This window comes from Oenanthe melanoleuca, chromosome 9 (genome assembly GCF_029582105.1).
Source record: "Oenanthe melanoleuca isolate GR-GAL-2019-014 chromosome 9, OMel1.0, whole genome shotgun sequence".
NCBI classification, from domain to species: domain Eukaryota; kingdom Metazoa; phylum Chordata; class Aves; order Passeriformes; family Muscicapidae; genus Oenanthe; species Oenanthe melanoleuca.
Window position 1 is genome coordinate 10,908,035 of NC_079343.1, and position 21,966 is coordinate 10,930,000.

A 21,966-nucleotide genomic window follows, 5' to 3' on the forward strand; every position below is an offset into this window, starting at 1 on the left:
TAAAAATGACTTAGATTGGGAGCAAAGCCAACTGTCTGAGCAACAATATTCATTGAAGATGCACAGAAGTTATATATGATTATGTGAATGCCAAGTGTGTGGCTTATTAAATTTGTTTGAAGAGATTTCTTGGGAGGAGAGAAAGAAAGAGGCAGTGCAGGTCTCACTGAAACAGCTGCATATGAAAGGGTAATATTTGGATTAGAAAATAAATTAGAAGAATTCAAAGGAATTCAACAACAATGTTTGAACCGTATCGTAAAGGAGGCTGAGGATTAAGGGCTTATGGGGAAGAGAAAAACAGAATAGGAAAGTGTGCATAAAACTCATATCTCCATAGAGAAACACATAATCCCTTTTCTGTGTGTGTTCAAGGGAAAATTTGGGTTTTTTTCATTATTTTGTTTTGCACTTGTTGAATAGGAGGGAATAACAGAGTAAACATGAAAAAACACAGGATGCATTTAAACAAAATATTAGTTAATTCTGCAGCTGAAAAGCTTCACAGGTAATTAAAAATATCACAACCTTGCCTTTTTCTGTCTCTCTCTGAGTCTATGCATCACTAAAATATGCAGATGAATCCCTGAAAAACCTATTCAAATTGTAAGTTATATGCAAGGGGAGTAATGGCATATGTAATTCAGTCTTTCTGCAAAACAGAAACAATTCTATAGTAGATTTCAATGTCGCTCCCTTACAATACAGTTATCAGAGAAAGGTTAGTTCTCTGGTGGAATACCTTCTGAAAGCATCAGCCTCTACTGCTATAGTAGAAATACAATTGAAAAGGCTTATCCTGTTCAATAGCTAACACTTTATTATGGGAGTACTGACCAGAAACTTTTTTGTGATTTAAAATCTGCGAGACTCTAACAGTTGAACTGATACTGTGACCAGTATTTTTTTTTCTATCAAGCTGTTTTTGACAGAAAATTGGATTTTTGATTAAATTGAAATGTGCAAGAAGTGATGAATTTTTCTACGTAAGATTTCCAATGCTTAAAAGAAAGGAATTGCTGAAAAAGGTATGAGACTGCATCATGAAAATTATAGTATTGGGCCATAAGTTTCCATTTTGCTCTAGGAGATAGATTTCCTACAACCTGGGGTTCTTGAAATATATGAGTCAATGTTAAAAGGGAAGAAAATTGCATTTAAATGACTTCTTACAGGATCTAGGTAGTGGCAGGGTTGTCTAAAATTACTTGTGCTGAGAAGTTTTGAACACTGCAATGCCATATATCTGAGAATAGCCCCAACATTCAAAAGATAATTACAATTGTGCTAGTCACTTGTTCAAACAAAAACCAGAGGATCAAATTTCACATTTCTAAATTCTAAATAATACAATGGAAAGAAAAAAATCTCTGTCTTCCTAATTATGACAATATTTAATGAAACAGAAATTAAATTATGCCATTGCTTAAATCTGAGGGTCAGACTACAGTTTATACAATGCCTTTGCATAAATCCAGTCTTTCAGACCACTCCTCTCTTACATACTGGAGCTCTTTGATTTCCTTAATTTTGAAGCATTTTTGTATGGAAGTGGGTGTAAGATGTTATCTCCATACCTGTCTCACATTTCAGGTCTCTTGGGAAGAACAGATTCTTATGTTCTTATATTTTTTCCTTATCCTGGTTATTGTTATTGGTTATTATAAGACTGGCAAAATCTCCAGTCTTTCCTCTGATGAAGACATAAACCTCATGCTTTGCATTAATGGAATCCCATCCAGCTGTATTCCAGTAACTGCTAATCCTTACACCAGTGTAACACCCCATGTCAGTTATTTCCATGTCCTACCTGTTTAGTTCTCATTTTGGAATCTGGTGACAGATTGTTGTAGGTGTAATGGGCCTGTGTGACTCCACAGAAAAGGACAGCAACAATACCTGAAATTCAAAGGAAAAACAGATTTAGCTGCTTCTGTTTTCTTGCTTAGACTTGCAGTAGGCTGCATAGAAAATTAGTCTGTTAACAGCTTTTTATAAAAAAAAAATTTTGAGATAAATGTTCTAAGGAAATCATGCTTTCACAGCTTTTCCCCTCTTGTGTATTTGGAAATTCAAAGGCTGTAGAAAATTTGCTTTAGTTAATACATGGTATGATCCAACCATAATCTAAGTGATAGTAATTGTAAATGTAGGACTAACATAATCGAAATATGTAGGAATTTGGACTATTTGAAAAAATTTGGCAAGCACTGTATAGGAAAGGAAAAAATAATTTTGTGACATTTAAATGGTTTGGACCACTTGGTACCGAATGACTGCAACAGGGTAAAATCATTTCAGTCTGTGCCTGATTGTAGCTTTTCACAAGCAGTGTGTAACAATGTCAAGGTGAACAACAGCACATTGTTTACAAGGGATGCTCTGGCAGGTTTGAGCTGTGCTGCCCAGAACAAGCAGGACATGTGGCAGCAGTTACAGTCCCAACTTGTGGAGGGGCAGGGAAGCAGGATTGTCAGGAATAATAATAACAAATTTGTTTTATAGGGATATTTTTCAAACTTTCTCAGCCCTGGTCCTAACTCACTGGAATCACAGAGTAACATCACTGTAATGCAGTATTGTAGTTAAAGCAGCTGATAAGATTGTGAGGTCTGGACACAGAGAATGCAGGAGGAATGCACAAAGGGAGGAAACAGAAAACCAAAAATAGTGCCTATCATGGCTATATATAAATGCCCATGGAGGAAGAAAGCTCTGTTTTTTTCTTAAACTCGTGGCATGTCTACACAGATAATTATTTACACAACAGCTCAGGGCTTTCTCGTGTCCATGGTGCTCATCCTTCCCTGGAGCCCTGCACACAGGGGTGGGCTGAGCCAGAGCCAGCCAGCATGGCAGGGCTGTGTGCCTGCCCTCTCTGGGGCTCCTGTACACACCATTTCCACCCCCCACCCCTCAGTGCTTCAGTCCCTGTGCCTTTCAGCCTTCTCCTCACTGCCTCCTGTGCAGGAGCTCAGCATGCCCTAATTAGCCTTTTAGTTCTGCTTCCTCATGGGCTGCTCTGCACATTGCTAGAGAATGTTCAGCTCACAGGCTGCTCACGTGTACTGGCATTATACTGATGAGTCTGAGGCAACAAAGCGAGCAGAAAGATGCCTGTCCAGGTTTAGGCACTGCTCATCCTTGTGATGTGATTGTGCTACAGTTTTCTAGGCATTTATGGGGTAAAACAAGCATGAATGGAAACATTAAGGCAGTTCCACTGGAAGCAAAGAGCATGAGGTGGAATGGTGAAAAGAACCTCAGTCTGCTCCTCCAGTCCTGGAAAAAGCTCCCTCCATCTCCTCTGGGACAGGGACCCTCCTGGCTTTATGGGGGCAGCAAGAAGGGCTCAGCAAGGGGCAGGATCTGCACCTGGAGCACAGCAACCCCAGTACAAACCATCTGTGCTTCCAAAGCACTGGTGGGAGCAGGCCAGGCTTCAGAGCCCTGGGAAGGAGCAAACTGAACCAGTGTCAGCTGCCTCCAGCACTGCTGCCTCGACAGGGTCTTTACCAGGCTTATCCAAATCTCTAAATGTTGGAATTTCAGCAGCAACAGGGCCCTTGAGGCAGGTGAAATATCCACCTGCCCTGAACCACAGCACAGATAAGGAAACAAATCAAAGTAATAATTTAGACAATGCTGAAACTATTACATTTGGGGAAGATTGTGTGTGTGGGATCTGTGAATTCTCACATACCAGTTAAATTAATCATTACCTTACCATGTCTTTCTTTAGATTCTCCTTATATTGTTAACCAAGAAAATATTGGCCAAAAAGCCAATTTTGTTGCAAGCCCCTCTCTTTTTTTCTGGGAAGAACTGAGGTCTTGCATTAATATGCCTTTGATGGAAGAAAAAAAGTATGGAGTAAATACTTCTGATTTTATTTGGCACAAGGAACAATTGTCATCAGAGAGAAAACAAGGAAAGAAACATGTTTTCCCCCACAAACCATTGTGAACATTTTGCTTGCTTCTGGGTTCTCTTTATATTGTAAATTTATATTGTAAATTTACCTGTACTGCTTCCATGAAACACTGACTCTTTAGCCAGGAGAAATTCCACTGACCTTTTAGTGTGTCTTCATTTTTTTATATTTATTTTCTTAAGACTGTTTTGATATTTAGCTACACTAAGACTTTTCTTCATGGTAAATAATGTGGGGTGTGGTGAGATTGTCACTGCTTAAATACATTCCAGAGAGTTTATATTTTTGTGAGGTCTAATTGCTCTCATAAATGTGTCTAATTATTTTTTCTCAGTAACTGTATTTGATTGTGCAGAACTGATCTGTGGAGTTTAAAAATTCTCAAGGCATTAATAATATGCACTGGGGTGTTCAAACAATGACATTTCAGTTAAAAATACAGCCAAACAGTAATGTTGCTAAGTATCACTAGCTCCAGGCTCAGTAACTGAAATAGAGATAAGAGTTTCTGATGCAGTTTCTTCTCTATTAATCATCAGGATGTCAAGTCTTGCTTTTTTAAAATTGACTATTAAATTCAGCTGTGATTATAAACTGGTTTTGACTGCTAAGAAACTGTTAATTATGGGTAGTGAGAAAACTGAGAGAGTGTCATGAAGAATAAAATAGCTTAAATCTGATTTTGCAATAAGAATAAATGAACTGAACCATGCAATTATGCAAGTGTGGAAACCAGATACCCTGTTTCCAGGGAAGACTGGGGGAATGCAGTGGAATATTTAAATTGCTACATATGAAAGCTTAATATGTACCAGCCTGGACTCTCACAATGAAGAGTTTGTTAAAAGGCTTGGAGAAAATGGCTTGTAATGAATATCCATAAAAATGATTACTTAAGAGTAATGACCAATTACATGTTAACTGAAAAGGAAAGAGAAGTACCCAAAGAGGCAAACACAGAACTCTTTAGTTACAAGGAAAAAGCAATCTGGATTTCTTTGTAGCACTGTTAAAACTGGATTTTGAGGTTAGCTGGTAGCAAAATACTGTATGAACAGAGTTTGGCACAGAATGAAGGGTTTTTGTGGGCTTGCTTTCACAGAGAAATGCTAAAGCAAATGTGGCAATACTGGAGTTGCGAACAGAAAGTGTCCATTAGATGCAGGGAGGCAGATAAAGCAAGGTGGCCCTGTCACTTGGCCTCAGTTTCAGACAGCTCACTCCCTCATTACTTTCTTAAGTGGCAAAATTAGCAATTCCTGGGACAGTACTACAATTGCAGAAATGCTAACTTAAAGCAAGCAGGGAATGTTTTGAGCTGACACAGGTTATAAGTTGTTAAGTGCAACACAGCTCCTTGTGTTTATTAACAGATTATGAAATTTTTCTCTTAATATAAAAGATGTGACACTTCGCAGAAAAATGCTTATATCATTGGTAAGCTTTCAGCTACAGATCAACCTCTTTGAAGAGGTTTTATTAGAAACAAAGCCCTACCTTTATTTGATTTTTTTGTAACAGAGAAATTGAGACATCTTGTTAGCTGTTAATACAGCTAGAGAACTTATTCTTACATTAGCTTTTACAAATACATGTAGTTAAAATGGTTGTTGAAGCTAGTAATATAAAAAGGTAGCAACTATATAGGAACTTGAACATTTAATAGTATTTTGCTGATAGTGTGAACCTTAAAATTATAGTGTGGGAGTTAGTTAATTTACAAGTTCTAATCTGAAAATAGCCCTTATTAAAGACATAATCATTTTTACATCATTTCACAAACATGCAACAAACAATTTCAGAGAAGGGCAGCATGTGCACTGTTATTTTAATGCAAACTTGGAAGTGAGTGGCCACAATTAAAACCTGAGAATTTGCTAATTTGAGAGACTAAAACAGACATTTTTCTCCAGCTGTCAGGTCTATTGGTGGTAAAAAATGGAATTTAGAAAAAGAAAACCACCAAACCACTACCTTCTGGGAGAGCAAAGGAATAGATAAAAAATATAGCTTCATTTCAAAAGATCTGTAAGCAAACTGACCAGTTTTCATCCCAGCTTCAAAGGTTTCCTGAGCTTCTGGGATGCCTCTCTAAAGATGCACAATATACTGAAATTTCACAGTAAAGCAGCAGGAACTGGTCTTTCATCAAAGGTGGTGAAATGAGTGGAAAAAGGAACCATGAGGATTGGGTATGAGATAAATTATTTAAATTATTTACTTTGGAGTCATATTTATGTCAGAATCCCCACAGCATCCCGTGGGATGCAGGCTGAAGGTGTGAGTGCAGGAAATGAGATTGTGTGTGCCTTGTGTGCTGTCATCAGGCCACACACCCCTACAGCAACACCCCAGCCAGGCTGTTTCACTGGGGGTATGAAGTGTGACTAATCATTTTCTTGGTGATAAAGAAAAGATTTAAGGCTTCTTACACCAGACCTGCAGCAATGCAGAACCAAAGCTCATGCTTTGTTCATGAAGCTTTTATCTCTTGAGTTGTCGGAGGTTGATTGTATGTTGAAGTGACAGAAAGCAACCAAAGGTGGAGCTGAGGGGATTTTTTAGGCTCTTCTCTGGGGGCTGTTCATTGGTATTGCACCTGGCTGCTTCAAGTGAGACCTGGGCTTCAGTGTTGTACTTCTGTAACCCCAAATGCTGGATTCAATTTACATTGCAACTCCTATGGTGACATTTATTCTGGACATGCTACAAGTGCTTACCCTGTTTATCCTGAACCTCTGCACCAGCAATAAGACTCCACTGCCCACATTTTGGTCTCAGCTTAATGCCTTGCTAGAATATGTGCTTTTCTCTAAAAACATATACATTTCTCTTTTTTTCTTACTGTTTTAGAAGGCTCTACTACAGCAGCCCTAAATTAGGCAGAGCCAAGCTCTGACTCCAGTAATGGATTTGCAGCAGTCCAGCTCAGCTGTCATCTGTGCACAGCAGGGCAAATGCCATCTTCTTACCTGTTGTTTTCCTAATTAGGCTTAGATTTCATCCTGTGCTCCTGGAAGTGGCAGAACTAGGGCTTACAAGAGTTGTGGTCCTTTTGGCTTGGAAGCCAAATAATTCTTCTCCCTCCTTACTGATTGGAGTCTGCCTACTCTGCATACCACAGCATGGCACATTACTAATGAATAAAGAAAATAAAACCACAGAGCTTAGAACTGAAAGCCCAGAATATCTTCCTTGTATGGAATAATGTCAGCTCAGTGAATTAAAGCCCATCAGGCACCAAACTGCCTTGGGCTCACAGTGCTCAGAACTGCAGACAGAAATGTTTTGGTAGCTCCCTTCTGAGAGTGTCACAAGAACTGGTCACAGCACTTTAAAAAAGCAATGAGGGAGATGACAGATTCTGGACAAACAGGAGAAGTGAACAGCACGAGGATAAATGCACTTTGTCAGCAGTATTAAAGAAAATGGGAGCTGGTGACATTCACTCTTGCTATGTCCTAAATACAAAGGTAGCACAAAATTGCTCCAGTGAGAGACCAGATCTTTGGACTCATCCTGGGTACCTCATTCATAACATGCTGCTTATTTATTTGTGGAGGAAAAGGAGGAAAAAGCTTTCCTGCTAGGTAGACTCTGCTCTCCTGTGAACCCCTGGATAAGAAGGCAGGTGTCACAAAGGCAGAAACATCACAAAATGTTCAGACAAGCATTGCTGAAGGTGAGGAAGCAGCAGTAATTTATTATCACAAGCTTTTTTTGCTTTATAATGATCAGAAATCAAAGGGCTCTGAAAACCAGTAAAGGAACAAAAAAGACACTCTCCAACAATTTTTTCCTTCAAGGTCTATTGTCTTTTTTGTCTTTATAATGCAGATCTTTAGTGTGCAAAAATCAGAGGAGCTTGGCTGCAGTTTTGATGCCTTTACACCGAGTCACTGTGTGACTTTGAAGTATGCATCAAATGAACACATACATGCAAGTCAAGTCCCATATATATGCTTGAGTGTATTTCTGCAGGTAAATTAATCTCTTTTGAATATCTGGTCACTTCAAACAGCTGTAGATAGAGAAGGTCTAACTGAGGTGACCATTAAATGCCTAAGTACATCATGGAACCTTTCTCAGACTGAGTGATCATTTAAAATTTAGAGAATTTTCTCAATTATAAAACAAGATAACAAACAATTAATAAATGCAAGATGTACTTTCCTCATTTGTTTCAACAAGTGTTTAATTTAAATTATTTATGATTTTATTAATAGCCTACTAGTAAATACTATGTAATGAAGTTTGCAAATGAAAACAACTCTATTAACACTGACCTTACTCTAGTGTTCTGTTATTACAGCTTTGCTCAGCAGCCAGGAATGATATACTCCAGGGCAAATGAGAAAATGTACAAATTAGATTCTACTGTACAAGAATCAATTTATCATGCATATGTCACAGCTTGATGATATAGCTATAAGATTAATAACCATAACATTAATTTATAATTTCCAGTTCCCAGTATAACAATAATTGTGTAGTCATCCTAGATTTTTATTTTGATTTGCTGGTTCAATCACATCCATTTTTCAACCAGGGTCAGGCCCATATATTGTGTGCTATATATCATGGGGTATCTTGAGGCAGAGGAATGAAATATTTTCTGAAATATTGACCTGTACTGCTCTCCATTTAAATTTTATTTTGGAAATCTGCAAGCTAAACAAGTGAGCCCTACCACCTACTTTACCCACTAAAAAACCAGTATAACCCATTATTTCTAAATTATTAAATACTTCAATATTACACTTCAAAAAGCTCAGAATGATTGAAGGACTGCTGTGGAAAGCATTATAAGAATAAAATTATTTTTCAATTACATTACTTAATAGCTACAGGGAAGTACTAGTCTAGTGTTAATCCTCTGAAGTTCATTTAGAAGGAATGAACAGAGAAACACAGTATCCAAGGAAAATGAAGATGAATGTAGGCATAAATGTCTGATGGGACAAGTTAATTTTGGAAGCATGTCAGCACTAGGAGTGTGGTCCACTGAATGCAGTGGAGCAGCTGTGCCATTGCTGGATTCTCACAGCTGCTTTTAAGGACAGGCACAGGCACTGTAAAACCAAAACCTCATGGGCTGAGGCAGACAAAGGGCAAAGCAAGAAAGCTGGAAAAGGCTGGAATTGATGGAGTGTGGATTAAGAGCTGAGTGTGTCCTGAAGCATAACTGAGTTTTTCCTGGGCTCTCCCTGCCTCCTGCAACAGGTGCTTTGTGTGTGCCCACCTGTGGGGACTGCTCACAGCTGCATTTTGTAATTTCCTTAGCATGGGTACAAGAAATCAGAGCTGAACCAAAGTCTGGTGAAAATTTCTTAACCAACAGAATATTTCTGCTGCTGAGCTTGTCATTTAAAATATTTTCAAAGGATGGGAGTTTGAACTGTTTCAGAGGAAACTTAAAGAAGACAAAAACAACATCAAAACTGGTTAAGCCAGAGAACTAAAGGGTAATGTCAGTGCAGTACTGATAAAGTAAATGCATTTATAAAACACTGCTTTGAACTTCTGAAGGCACAAGAAAGGCTCCGTGATTTTTTCTCTAATAATAGCTTCTGACAAAAGCCTTTTACAGAAATTATGTGACATTAACTGATGAAAGTTTCAAGATTAAACTTTGCCTTCTCACAACAGGGTAATTAAACAATTTCCATGTGAAACTCAGAACCCATGAAAAAATATCCATGAAAAAATGCTAGTGACAGACCTAAAAATGCCTGATACTTTTTATTGGAATATATGTGTTGATGAAGTAATTATCTTTCCTCCATAATTTCCTTTTTTGATAAGAATTAGTTAAATTTCCCAACAATTTTCTATTTTTTCCCTTAAATGGAAACTTTACTTTGGCTCTACTCTCTTCCTCTGTCCATTTGAAATTCCTTACCATGGCTACCACCACCATCTGTGGTGTTCAATAATTAAGTCTTTTATTTCAGATATTTTATATATTACAGCAGAAAAGAGCAGTGAAACACTCTTCAGGGTAACTACCAGGAGAGACTCTGCTGTCCATCATCACGTCTGCAGCATGCAAAAAAGACATATGCCAATTATTTTTGTCTGGACATAGTCTGTTCCTATGTCTGAGAAATGGAAATCACCTTAGGTGCAGCACCTGAGGCTCTGAAAAATATTAGTGTTTCCTTTACAAATCTGCTTTTTGTGTGTAATGTGTAATCAATTGTTCAGTTGCTGAAGCATAGCATCTGAAACAGAGCATGTGCTCTGTGAGGAACACATTTTAAACCAGTCCTTACTTGGAAGCCACTGGGTGAGGAAATCAGTACCCCCAGCAGCAGGGAAGGGGTCAGCAGTCATCCTCCTGTGCTCCCACTTTTCTGTGCTATTTCTGCCACTTTTTTAAGAGCTTGTTGAGTCCAGCCAAGGCAGCAGCTCAGAGCCTCAGCTGCTCACTCCTCTCTCCCTCCTCCTCGGTGGGATGGGGGAGAGAATGACAAGGGAAGAGTGAGAAATTTCCCTCCTCCAGCTTCTCCAGCTCTGGGATGGTCAGCTGGGATCAGCTGTGCTGCCTGTGTCCCCTCACAGCTTCTCCTGCACCCTCAGCCCCTTAGCTGGTGGTGTGAGCAGCAGAAAATCCCTTGGCTCTGTGTGAGTGCTTCTCATGCCACATGAAATATCCCTGAATTACCACTTCAGCTACTGTGAGGAAAATAATGCTACCCTTGCCCAAACCAGTACAGGGCAGTTAAAAGACCAAATGGACTTTCATTCCACCTGATATCTGATTTTCTTAATGTAATGAAATACCACCCTTTTGTTGAGTTCATGTACCACTGTTTTTATTCATTGGCCTTGAAGAATTTGGCAGTAAACAGCATCCAAAGTTGTATAATTAGTGATGCAAAGATGCAGATATTAATACCCATTCAGAAATAGTTTGATTGTGTGGCTGATATTTAAAAAGTAACATGCTGGCTCCAGGGAGCTCAGTAAAAATATAACTGTTGCCTTCAAAAAGCTTGGAACAATTTTGCAAACAAGCCAGCATGGTCTGCATTACCACTCCATTAAGCATTTTTCTTCTCCTGATTTTCCCTGACATTAATTAGAGCACTAGATTTCAGGGGTGACAACCTCAAGAGCATTAAAACAATCAAGGTCATAGAAACTTTGTTCTTTTGAATACAACAAACAATAGGTTGCTGTGGAGGTAAACTATATCCATTTACAAATTTTGCCTAAACTTCTGTGTGCACTTTAATGGAGGCCCTGGGTACATAATTGACTATGATTGTAAAATTTCTTTCCTGGCATTATTGAAAAAACAATTGGATCACACATCTTTCTACCTGTCCCTGGGACATGGCTGTGCCAAAGATGTACCTGTAAGTGCACTGAACAAGAAGACTTTATTTCCCTAAGTACAAAGGTGGATGCAACCCACTGGCCCTTGGCCCTGTTCTTTGTTTACTACTGATAATTGTCTCAATTATTGATAATTGAGAAAAACAAGACAGGCCCAGGATATGGAGTGTGTGCAGAGGAGCAGTAATCACAAGGCACTGCCTATTTCCTTCCTTGTACTTGCTGTTATCTTTGGTCCCATAGCTGGCCAGAAAATAGGGGGATTGATAGAGGGACTAATAGGGATGGGATAATGCAGGGAAGGAAGACTGAGGACTTGAGCCTGATCTGTTATGTCTTTGGAAGAACTATTCAATGTCACTATAGAATAGTTCTTAGAGATGAAATAATCTTCAATATAGCAAGAAGCTTTTAGAAGCTTTGTATATGATGTCATGCCTAAAATAAACCATGAATTTTACCCACACTAGAAGCATATTATGAAATTGCTTTTATTTAATTAAATGCAACACTTACCTGTAAGCCCAGCAGCTTCTGCTGATAAGAAGGCACTCCAGGATAGGAGGAAAAACAGACCTGTCTCCAACATAGGAAACTCACACAGCTTTGTAAATTTTGTCAAGTGCTAAAAGATTACTAAGGAAAAATGAAAACCCAACTGTTTTGTAAGCTAAAATTACCCCCAGACTGAGAACAGATGAAAGAAAGAAAGCTCCCCCACCATATCATCTACACATGTTGAATTTGGGAAAAACTGCACAGATTCTAACTTATCTCAAAGAGGGAAATCCAGAACAGATTGAAAAGTCAGCTATTTTGAGTACTGTTGTGGAGTTTGAATTAATACCTATTTGGTTGCATTTGATATTTTTTTCCCCGGAAAAAAGGAAAAGGAAGTAATTTTTTCTGATTTTCTAAACGAAGTGGCATTTGTTTATATTTGTGTGAATGCAAGAAAGATCAACATCACTGATCTTTCTACAGTACCATTTTATAGGAACTGTAAAACACAAGAAAAAATGCAGGGCAGCAGACAGACCTTTCATTTCTAGCTTAGTTAACCTGATGGGCTTGTCGGTCACACTGACACGGTGTAGTGTTTCCCTTGTATTTTTGTATAATTGCTGCTAGCCTGCAGTTCATAAATAAGTTGCTGTTCTTAATAAGTTCATGTTTGAGCCTCAAAATACTTCAAAACACTTTCCTTAAAATACAATTATTTACAAATAGGATGATAAAGGCCACTGTCCTGCCTGATGGTAAATGCAAAAAAAAGGAATTTGTAGATTCTGACAAATGACAATTTCTTGTCAATTTATGATTTGTCTGTTTGTTTAGAAACACTTGAGCCTAGAGTGAAAAGCTTCAAGCTCAAACTAACGACGGTCGCTGTCAGATACTGCATTTTTTCCCAACATATATAGATTTATCCCTGAAAACAAAACATAGAGGATATTAAAGCTGTGACAACAGCATAAGAGGATCCCATAGCAAATGATCCAGCAAAGATCCCCAGAAAATTTCCGACTGACTGGAAGAAAGCAGCAGCATCAAAAGCGTTCGGATTCTCCTTAGGACTGTAAATGGATATAGAGCTGAAAAGAAAAAAAAGGGTGGGGGGAAAGGAGAGAAAAAGGAATAACAAATTCAATCACATTGTAACAATTTTGGAATCAGTAGAACAGATTTAGGCACTCAAAATGCAAACCAAAACTTCTTTGGGCTAACAGATGGGAGCAAAGCAGATGGTTCTGGTGAGAACCAATTTGTTTTCCAGGTATCACACTGGAAATAGTCTACTGCCAGTCAGAAACACTTTCATACCAGAAGTGCCATAAACAATATTGTTTCCAGGCCAACAAAACATTAAAAGGTGGTAGATGGGTAAGAAAACTGCAGGGAAGATAGATAACTTTGAATTATTTATTTGCCATATGTCCTCAGAGCAGTTACATATTCACAAATATCCTTGATAAAAAGTGCAGCTTTGTGGCTGAGGTTCAAATGGGTGACACAAATCTCAGCAGCTACCACACAGGCAGCAGCAATTTTGTCTCAAACCACCAAGTATTTTCCTTCTTGGTGCAACCCTTCATAACCAGGCTGGAGCTGTAGCAAGAGCTCAGCAATAGGAAACCTTGTGGACAGAATGAATATTGTGCCACAGGAAGAAACTGCTGCAGTTGTCCAGGTCATCTCCTGTTTCCCACCCCAGAGTGCAGCCACCACAAGTATTTTGGAACAGGAAAAGGTGCCAACAAAGCAAAGGGGCTGTGCACTAAATAATTCTTTGAGCATCTCAGTTATTTGCCACCACTCAGGCATTTCCCAGAACACCAGTAACTCCATTGTATGCATGTTTTTTTTTTCTTGTTGAAATGTTATATTGAACAGATACAAAATAGCTCTAAGCCTCCCGAACTAATTAAGCAACATTTTAGATCTTTGTGTTCTGTTGCTTTGAGTACTGTTTTGAGTACTTTTATGATCCTTGTCAGAGGAAATGTGCTGAGCTTGGCATTGGATTCCAGAACGTGCCTTGGATTGCAGGAAAATAATTGATATTTTAAGAATTAAAAGTTTAGAATTTTAAAAAAGTTGTGAATATTTTAAGCTTTTGGATATTAAGAGCGTGATCCTTGCAGTTTGAGAGTTTTCATTTGGAAACAAGGCTTGGAGTTGAAGTTCTGTATAAAGGATTTTCTAAACAGTTGCACTGAAATAACATGAAGATGTGAAAACAGTTGTCATGCTTTCAGTCTCGAGGCATATGGTGGAGCACCACAAATAGGAGGGTGAATGCTCATGTACTACAACAAAAGTAACTAAGTACTAAAATCTGTTTTCTCCAGTCATGCTGATTAGCAGCACCACAAAATCAGTGAGATGATTTCTAGTGGAAGGTGCTGTTGATGCAAGGACACAAAACTGGCAGCAGAGAAACTGGTAATCACCAACATCTATCTAAATTTTCTGTCCTTTTTCAACTGTGGCTTTCTTAGACCAGGGCATCAGTTATAATTCTTTGTTTCTCTTGCCTAAAAGCTTGTAGGTGTGTCTTGACAGCAAAGCAGCCACTTGGTTCTTTGATGTTTGTCCCAGCCAAGCACAGAGAGACTGCAGCTGCTGGTCTGTCTTGCTGAGTGAATTATAAATCAGGAAATGATCTTTTGTGCCACTGGTGCTGTGGCCTGCATTGGGTGGTGAATTCAGAGGTCCTAAACCTAAGGAAAATGGTTCTATTAGAATGATGGGTTCTGACCATGATAGTGATGCAAAGTAACAAGAAAGGTCTTGACATGGAGTGAAAATTTATTAGTCAAATGCAAGCAATAGTCAGTAATTGCCTTTTTATTAAGTATATTAATCTTAGGGCAAAAAAAGTTGGCTTTACTAAGGCTGGTTAGGGTTACAGTTTGCCCTCCAATCTACTAACAGGTTTCAGGTATGAAGAAAACTAGAAAAAAGCATCCTATTCTTAATGTAGTTATTTCAGGAGCAAATATGAAGTGACTCATTCTCACTGAAAAATTTTTCTGCTCAGTGTGCCCCCCACGATTTTTTAAAACATGACATATAAAACATTTAAAACATGACATAACATGACATATGCTCATTATACTGCTGTGGTTTCTGATCTAAATCCTTCCAGAACTCCTGTTTCCCTGCAGCTCAGAGAATGCCTACTTGTATTTCTCATTTTGCATTATTCTCTACTGGAGCTATTTATTTTTCTGGAGATGTTTCTTTTTAGCACTAACTTTTAATCCTTTCAAGCATCCAAAACACAGTAATTTACCTGACAGTTTTTCTATATAAGCTGCAATTTAACAGAACAGGATTTTACCCTGTTTATTCCATTACTTCCTGCCAAACCAATTATTTGACCTAAAAACAAAATTGCAAAGTTTAACACTGGAGAAAACCATAATTAAAATTATAGTGCCTCGACTCTTCTTCCTTTTCCTTGGAGAGCAATTCAAGAGCCCTGCTGGCATGACTTGCCCTCTCTGCTGTCTGCTCTCTGTGCTCTGTACAAAGGAGTTGATTGCAGTGCATTAATAAGCAGCGAGGGAGAGTCTGATACTAAATTTCAAACTGTTTTTAGGTTTTAGAGGATTTCTAAATGAAAGAGTTTAAGGGGAAAAAAAATAACAAAGGTTTATTTCTGTAAACTTGTATCAGAGGTGGATTAAGGGAGTCCTCAAAGGAAATGCAGCAGAAAACTGTTTTCAGAGATTGATAAATGAACAGATTTAATGGCAAAGATTTGCTTTATCTGCCACCCATAATGGGAAGAGTGCAGGGACAGGAATGAGAGATTTTTGTTGGCTCCTCAGTGAGTGCTCAGTATGTATCTCACAGACACCTGTCCCAGCTGTGTGAGCTTGGTAACCTCTGCCTCTCCTTCTGCTTGGAGTCAGGAATAACACTTCCCTTCCTGGCTGGTTCTTATAAGGATTAGCCAGCACTTTCTATGTTAGAAATCTATTTAACAGATCTCTCTTTATTTCCAGTTCTTCTGTGTTTCCTTGAGCCAATAACACTGGACAGGCTCAAGAGCTTTCAAAAAAGGAAAAATAGGAAATATTTATTTATGCAACATATTGCAAGTTAGGGTGGTAGTTTTTCTTGAAGCAGATAGAAGGATTAACAGCCTGTGTCAGTTCTACCACTGACTCATTCACTGAAGCATTCCACTTCCCTCCCCTCATCTTCTGAGATCACCTCAGCATCACAAACACTTTCATTCTACACACTTTATAGGGATCTAATACTAAAGGCCTGCATGACAGAAGGGCTTTTGCAATAGAAAGCATCCAGTCATGTTTCCAGTTACATCTAAATTGATTACTTTTTACATCTTCAGTTATTCTTAAGCAAAATCTCATTTATTCATAAGATCTTTTTCTTCCTGTTAGTTTTCCCAGCTTGTGAGTACAGCACAATGTATTTTGCTTGGAAAAAAAGAAATGAAATAGAAAGCACTTAGCATTGCAGCAAAGATTTTCCAGTAATTCATGCAAGTTTTTTGAGGAAAAATCTGTTACTGAGGTTAAATCTTGTATGCTACTTTTGTTTCTGTTCAAACTTGATGTGCAGAGGGATAATGTGGCAGCATTTTATAAAGAGATGCTAGTCAGCTTTAACTAGCAGAGCAGCATAAAGATGCCTTGTTTTGATATAAGCCAAAGTGAAGCAACACCTGTATCAGATGAATTTTAGGAAAGTGCATTATGCTGAAGAAAATACACTCAAGCATCAGAAGGAAAATATGTGCAAACAGCAGTAAAATTCTTATGCAATTATGTAGAATTAGTTATTAGAAATAACCAGCAAACAGACTGGTTTATTCCTGTATTTCTCCTGTCTATTTGACCAACATGAAAATAAAGAGCTTTGGAGAAGAATATTTCTTTCTACTTGCTAAACCAAAGGGTTTCCTTTGGCCAAGTAACCTTCTTCCTCCTTGCCACTTCATCCTGTGCCTTGTAATACTGCACAGAAGAGAATCAGGAACAATGTGAAGAAAATAAAAAAATACCTGAAAATACAGGAAGGTCAGATGTTCCCTAAAATACCTTCATTGAATAAAGGGGGATCTCCCTCAGGTGATAAATAATTATAGAACTACATGGTGATTTCATCAGCTGCTAATTAAGAAAAATAAAACAGGTCAGAAAAAAATATTCTGGAGTTCAAGGTTGTTTTTAAGAGTGAAATAAGGTTATTTTTGCTGAGATTATAATTATGCAGAAAAAGGTAGGTCACTACAGCATGTAGAAAACTTGGATCTCTCAGAGAAGTGGATTGAATCAAACAGCTTCTGTTCCCACACAACTTTTTGGTTATATAGTTTTCCTAAAAGTGTTGGAAGAAAGGCAGAATGTCAGAGCTGTAATTTACCCCCAATGTGTGTTTGAACTGGAGGGCAGATGTGAAAGCCCATGCATGGCACACACACCCACACCTTCTCTTGGCAAGTTGGTAGAGACTGCTTAGGCTGCCTCACAAAAGATCTCCTCACACAGGAAAAATAACTGTATGAGCTATAAATATAAAAAAAACTGGGGAAATTTGGGATGTGACTATGCCAAGGCAACAAAAGCATCTATGAAGCAGAGAAGGTTTGCAGGCAGTTAAGGCAAGGCAAGGACACATCAGAGCAGAGGCAGCCAATTTTAACAAGAGTTTTGAAATAAATATGTGAAGATCTTCTAGCTAAAAATTTCAAACAACAAACAAACATTTCTCAGATGTGTTAAAATGTGATCAGTGCATTAGAAGAACACAGAGGAATCTTTTGTACATCTCTTGGTATAAATGAATCTGAAGGTTCCTGAAACAGAGACTTTGCAAAATATAGATATTAAACTTTCTACTTATATAGGTCTTCATATAATAGCTAAAAAAGGGAGAAAAACCAAAAAATACTGGTAGTTCCAAGTACTGCCCAAGTGGCCAGCATTTGAACCTTCATTATGGATATCCAAAATTTTATTATTCTTGTCAATACAGCAGATCATGGTTTTTATTCCACTTAGAGACTGGTTTCATCACTGCTACCAGTATTTTTTTAATTCTAGAAGAAGGTCTAGCTGTTGTTGTTGGAAACTATTTTCTACCTGGGCTTATACTCTGTTTCTTTTTCTCTTTGTTATGGCTTATTTTCTTCCTCTATTTTCTGACCTTTCTTTGTTCCTTTGTAGACTTTTCCAGAATTTCTAAATTACTAGAGGACATTTTATCTTGATTACTTTAAACCAACACTTGCTGTTGTATATGAGCTTTTATTTCTTTTACACTGGTAACTATTATCAGTTTTCTTCAGTGTCCAAGCCTGAGCTGACACACAGCAGCAGCAGCTTGACAGAGAAAACAGCAAATAGTTTGTGTTGTTCCAGGTAGACTTTCCCTAATGCAGATCTTAGTTGTCACCTACCCCCAGACACCAGGGACTGCAGAAAATCTGTCATTCTCCCTCCTCCTTCTGTCTCCCAACTCATTATCCTTAGGAAGTCTGCTCTACCTCCTTAGGGAACCTTGGAAAATATCTATCCTGGTGATCCCATTCTTGCCCTAAAATTCCACCACCTGTGCCATAAAAGGACCTGGTATCTCACCTGTCTGGATGGGTTGAACTCAGCTTCCCTGGTGCCCAGGAGAAACTTTGCCAGTCCCTGCTGGCAGAGGTGCTGGACACCCTGCACCCCTCTGCCCTGCTCAGAACCTGCTCTCTGCTGGGCTGAGCCACTTTGACTCTCAGGAAGATGTGAGATGATAGTTTTGACAATGATTAAGGGCCTAATGGACCTGCAGGCAGAGCAATTTGAAGTGTAACATCATCTCTGCTCTGGAGTGGAGCTTCTCTGCCCCAGTGCATCTGAGAAATGGTGTGCACTGTCACCTGTACAAGCATCTTAGCTTCTCATTATCTTGTTCTAACCTGTTTTTATCTTTGACAGAAAGAGATCCTGATGAACAGCAACATGGGCTTAAAATCTGTATAAAAAACCCCTAAGGCTTTAACAGTAAAATTTGTTCACATATCTCTGAAGTTTGGCATAGGAATATTTCATACCCAAATGACTGTTATTGCTTCTAAATGCCTAATTTTCATAAATCTATTTGGAAATATCACAGTCAGGGTGACAACTCTTTCCTGTCCCATATCTTCCAGAGGAATGAAGCACATCAGCACAAACAGATGGCTGATAGTGGGCTGTCTGTGACAGCATGTGCTGCATTCTGTGCTATCCCTGTGACTGTCCTTATGAGCTGATCATATCAAAAGGCACATAATTTACACATTTCTTGCCTGCAAATGTGATCCTTTCTCATTTGGATATCAGAACTGTAATCAACTCACTGTTTAATTCTTTTTAAACCTTGTAGGAAGAGGAAAGACCTGTGTGTATCTAGAGCAGCTTGAAGTCTGTCCCCCAGTTAGGGAGCTTTTAGTGGCTTCAGCAAGTGGAAGATGCACATAGTGCTAAGAAAGTAGAAACAAAGAATGGACCACCAAGGAAGACATAAATATATTTTTTGTACTGATACAAAAACTGGACTTGTCCCCTGCCTGGCATCTCCCTGTAATCACTTATGCAAAATAGAACTTACAAGGTAGAACAGTACTGTAAAAAATTTGCATTTTTTCTGCAAAGAAAACATGACTGTAAAGGTTATAACCCATCAATGCTCTGAGTTAATAAGAAACAATTAACGAGTTAAAAATTCTTCAGTCAATATCTGGAAGGAAAAATGAAATAGTTTTCTGTGTTATTTGAACCAAATCTGGTATAAGGGTGGCATAAGGGGACTTAGATGTGCTCTATGTGCTAAGACTCTTGCTAATGTTGGTTCATGAGCCTTTTTGCCTCCCTACCCCTGACCCCCTGAATAATTGGGAACTATTGTCCACTCCCAGTTCTGGCACTACTAGCTTTACATTCCTCATTATTCACCTTTGTGTTATCTTTCAATTTTTTACTTGTAAGCCACTCATCTCCTAAGTTACTTAAAGAGCTGAAAAATATTTATCAGAAACATTTACACAACCTTCCCTTTATGTGACAGTTCTTCCCATTAGTGTAGAGTGATGAGACCCTGGAATACGGATTTTCTGTGAAAATGATACATCTCTCTTGAAAGCAAAAAATTGAATTAATGTGCAATTAGAAGTATTCTGTCAGCATAAGCAAGAGTTTAATGTGCTCCTGGAGGTCTAATTCCATCCATGCCTCAGGTTTATTTGTACAGAAGTGGCAGAATGTGATACTAGGGGACTTCATTTACTCTGCAATAAGAGTGCAAAGAATAAAACAGCAGAGCACATTCACAAGACACTGTCTGATGTGTCCATAAGGGGTAGGGAAGGTGATTAATGGAAGAATGGGTAGTCTTAAGTAACCCTCCCTTTTTCTACTAAAATTTTTGGGATAACTCAAGTATAAGGTAACAAAGTCTTTCAACTACCCTTGTCTTTCACAGTGACTTCACTTCTGCAAACAAATTTTACATTTATCTATGCCAATTGAACTCCACCTGCCTGTTGATAAAATGATGTGGGCTGATTGTTGCCTGCACAGGGCATTAGAATGCTGCAGCAGATTCCCAGGAAATCACTGTGATTTACTGTCATCCTGCCTCAAATTACCCTTACAGTGATGAGTACCTGGAGTAACTCCACTCATTCAGTGCAGTTGGTATAGATGTGCACTGGCATTACAAAAAAAGCAGGATATGGCCAAAACAGGAAGGTTTTAAGCAGCTTGGTTAGCCACGAAAAATCCCTTGCTCTTATGGGCAACTAGCAGAGATTAAATGGAATCAGTTTCCACTAAATCTTCATTAAATAGTAATTTTCTTATAATCACACAGCCCATGATTTTGTTCAGGAGCAGGTTACAATTGAAACAACAGAAAGTGATGTATATTTTATGCCAGACAAAATTCCCTTCGTTTAGGCTTTGACTCATCCTCACAACCCTGCAGGAGAGCCCATGACACCTGTGAGCACTGTGAAATACCCAGGGATGAATAGCAGCATTTCCTTTGTAATAACAGCTGCTCCTTATCCTTCTGAAATGCATGGTCCTACTCACCTCACCCTCCTCCAGGCTTTAAACCAACTTGTCCCTGAGATTTAGCTGGTTGAACAGCACTACAATACACTGTAATCTTCTCTGAAATCCCCTGGAATGAATGTGAGCAAAGGAATGAAGGGTAATATCCATTGCTTAGTTGATCAATGGAAGAACAAATGCAGCAGATTCTCGTTTAATTTTCAAAGGACTTTTTTCTTCTGTGACCTCTGCTTATGAAAATCTGACATGTCCAAGGGTGGTGCAGCCCATGTCCTTTCACAGACAACGTTCCAAATGCTGAGGGAGCCTGTCTGTGCCCAGCTCAATGCTCCCAGAGACTGGGAGGGAGCTCCAGACCCTCCTCACCTCGACGGAAGCAGACTGAGCTCTCACTGCTCCTCTCCTCTTGGCAGTGAGCAGGAAAGGACCCCTCTCACCACTGCTCTGTCCATCCTCAGCTGCCTCATGGCACTGCTTGAGGGGTAACAGTGGGTGTAAATTACCTAGGAATGTGGAAAAGCAAGGACAGAATTGGGAGCATGCTGCTGGGAATATGCCACAAAGAATTGAAAGGTTAAGTGAGAAAGCAGGAGAAAGAAAACTATCTTTGTGATTTGTACCAGATGTCAGTTTTATATTCTACCAGTCACATATTCTACCAGATCTCATTATAAAAATAGAATGTACTAATTATATGCTTTCATAGATTTTTCTCAGGCACAAGGTGTAATTTCGTTTTTTTCTTCTATTTTGCCTGTTATATCCCTGAAATAAATTGTCTGTGACACAAAAGTAATCTAATGAAGGCAGACTCTATAATAATCTTTGTTTTCAACAAACCTAGAGCTTACTAAGTATGGGTACTCTTTGTCTTTTAAGAGATGCTACTGTTTGTGTTTAATTTATTATATCCTAGACACAGCTAAGTGTGCTGCTAGAGGATGCAGGCAGTCCCTGGAGCAGGTGGATAATTCACTGCCAACACTATGGGGCTGTGCCAAGTTTCTGGCCTATCAACAGCCTTGGGCATTTTCACTTGCAGACTGTTTTCTATCAGAGATTAAGAAAGGAGCCCCTGGTCTACTTCCTTCACAGAACTTC

At 38.7% G+C, this 21,966-nt stretch overlaps 1 protein-coding gene across 1 annotated transcript in view; it reads right to left on the reverse strand.

The window, feature by feature from the left end:
- Positions 1-21,966, reverse strand: part of SLC9A9 (solute carrier family 9 member A9) — a 172,777-nt gene that overhangs the window by 89,942 nt on the left and 60,869 nt on the right. The window contains exons 10-12 of the mRNA XM_056498959.1: positions 12,735-12,873; positions 11,795-11,900; positions 1,811-1,899 (exon numbers count right to left, since the gene is read on the reverse strand). Of these exons, the coding sequence (XP_056354934.1) occupies positions 1,811-1,899; positions 11,795-11,900; positions 12,735-12,873 (334 nt within the window). The remainder of the gene's footprint in view (positions 1-1,810; positions 1,900-11,794; positions 11,901-12,734; positions 12,874-21,966) is intronic.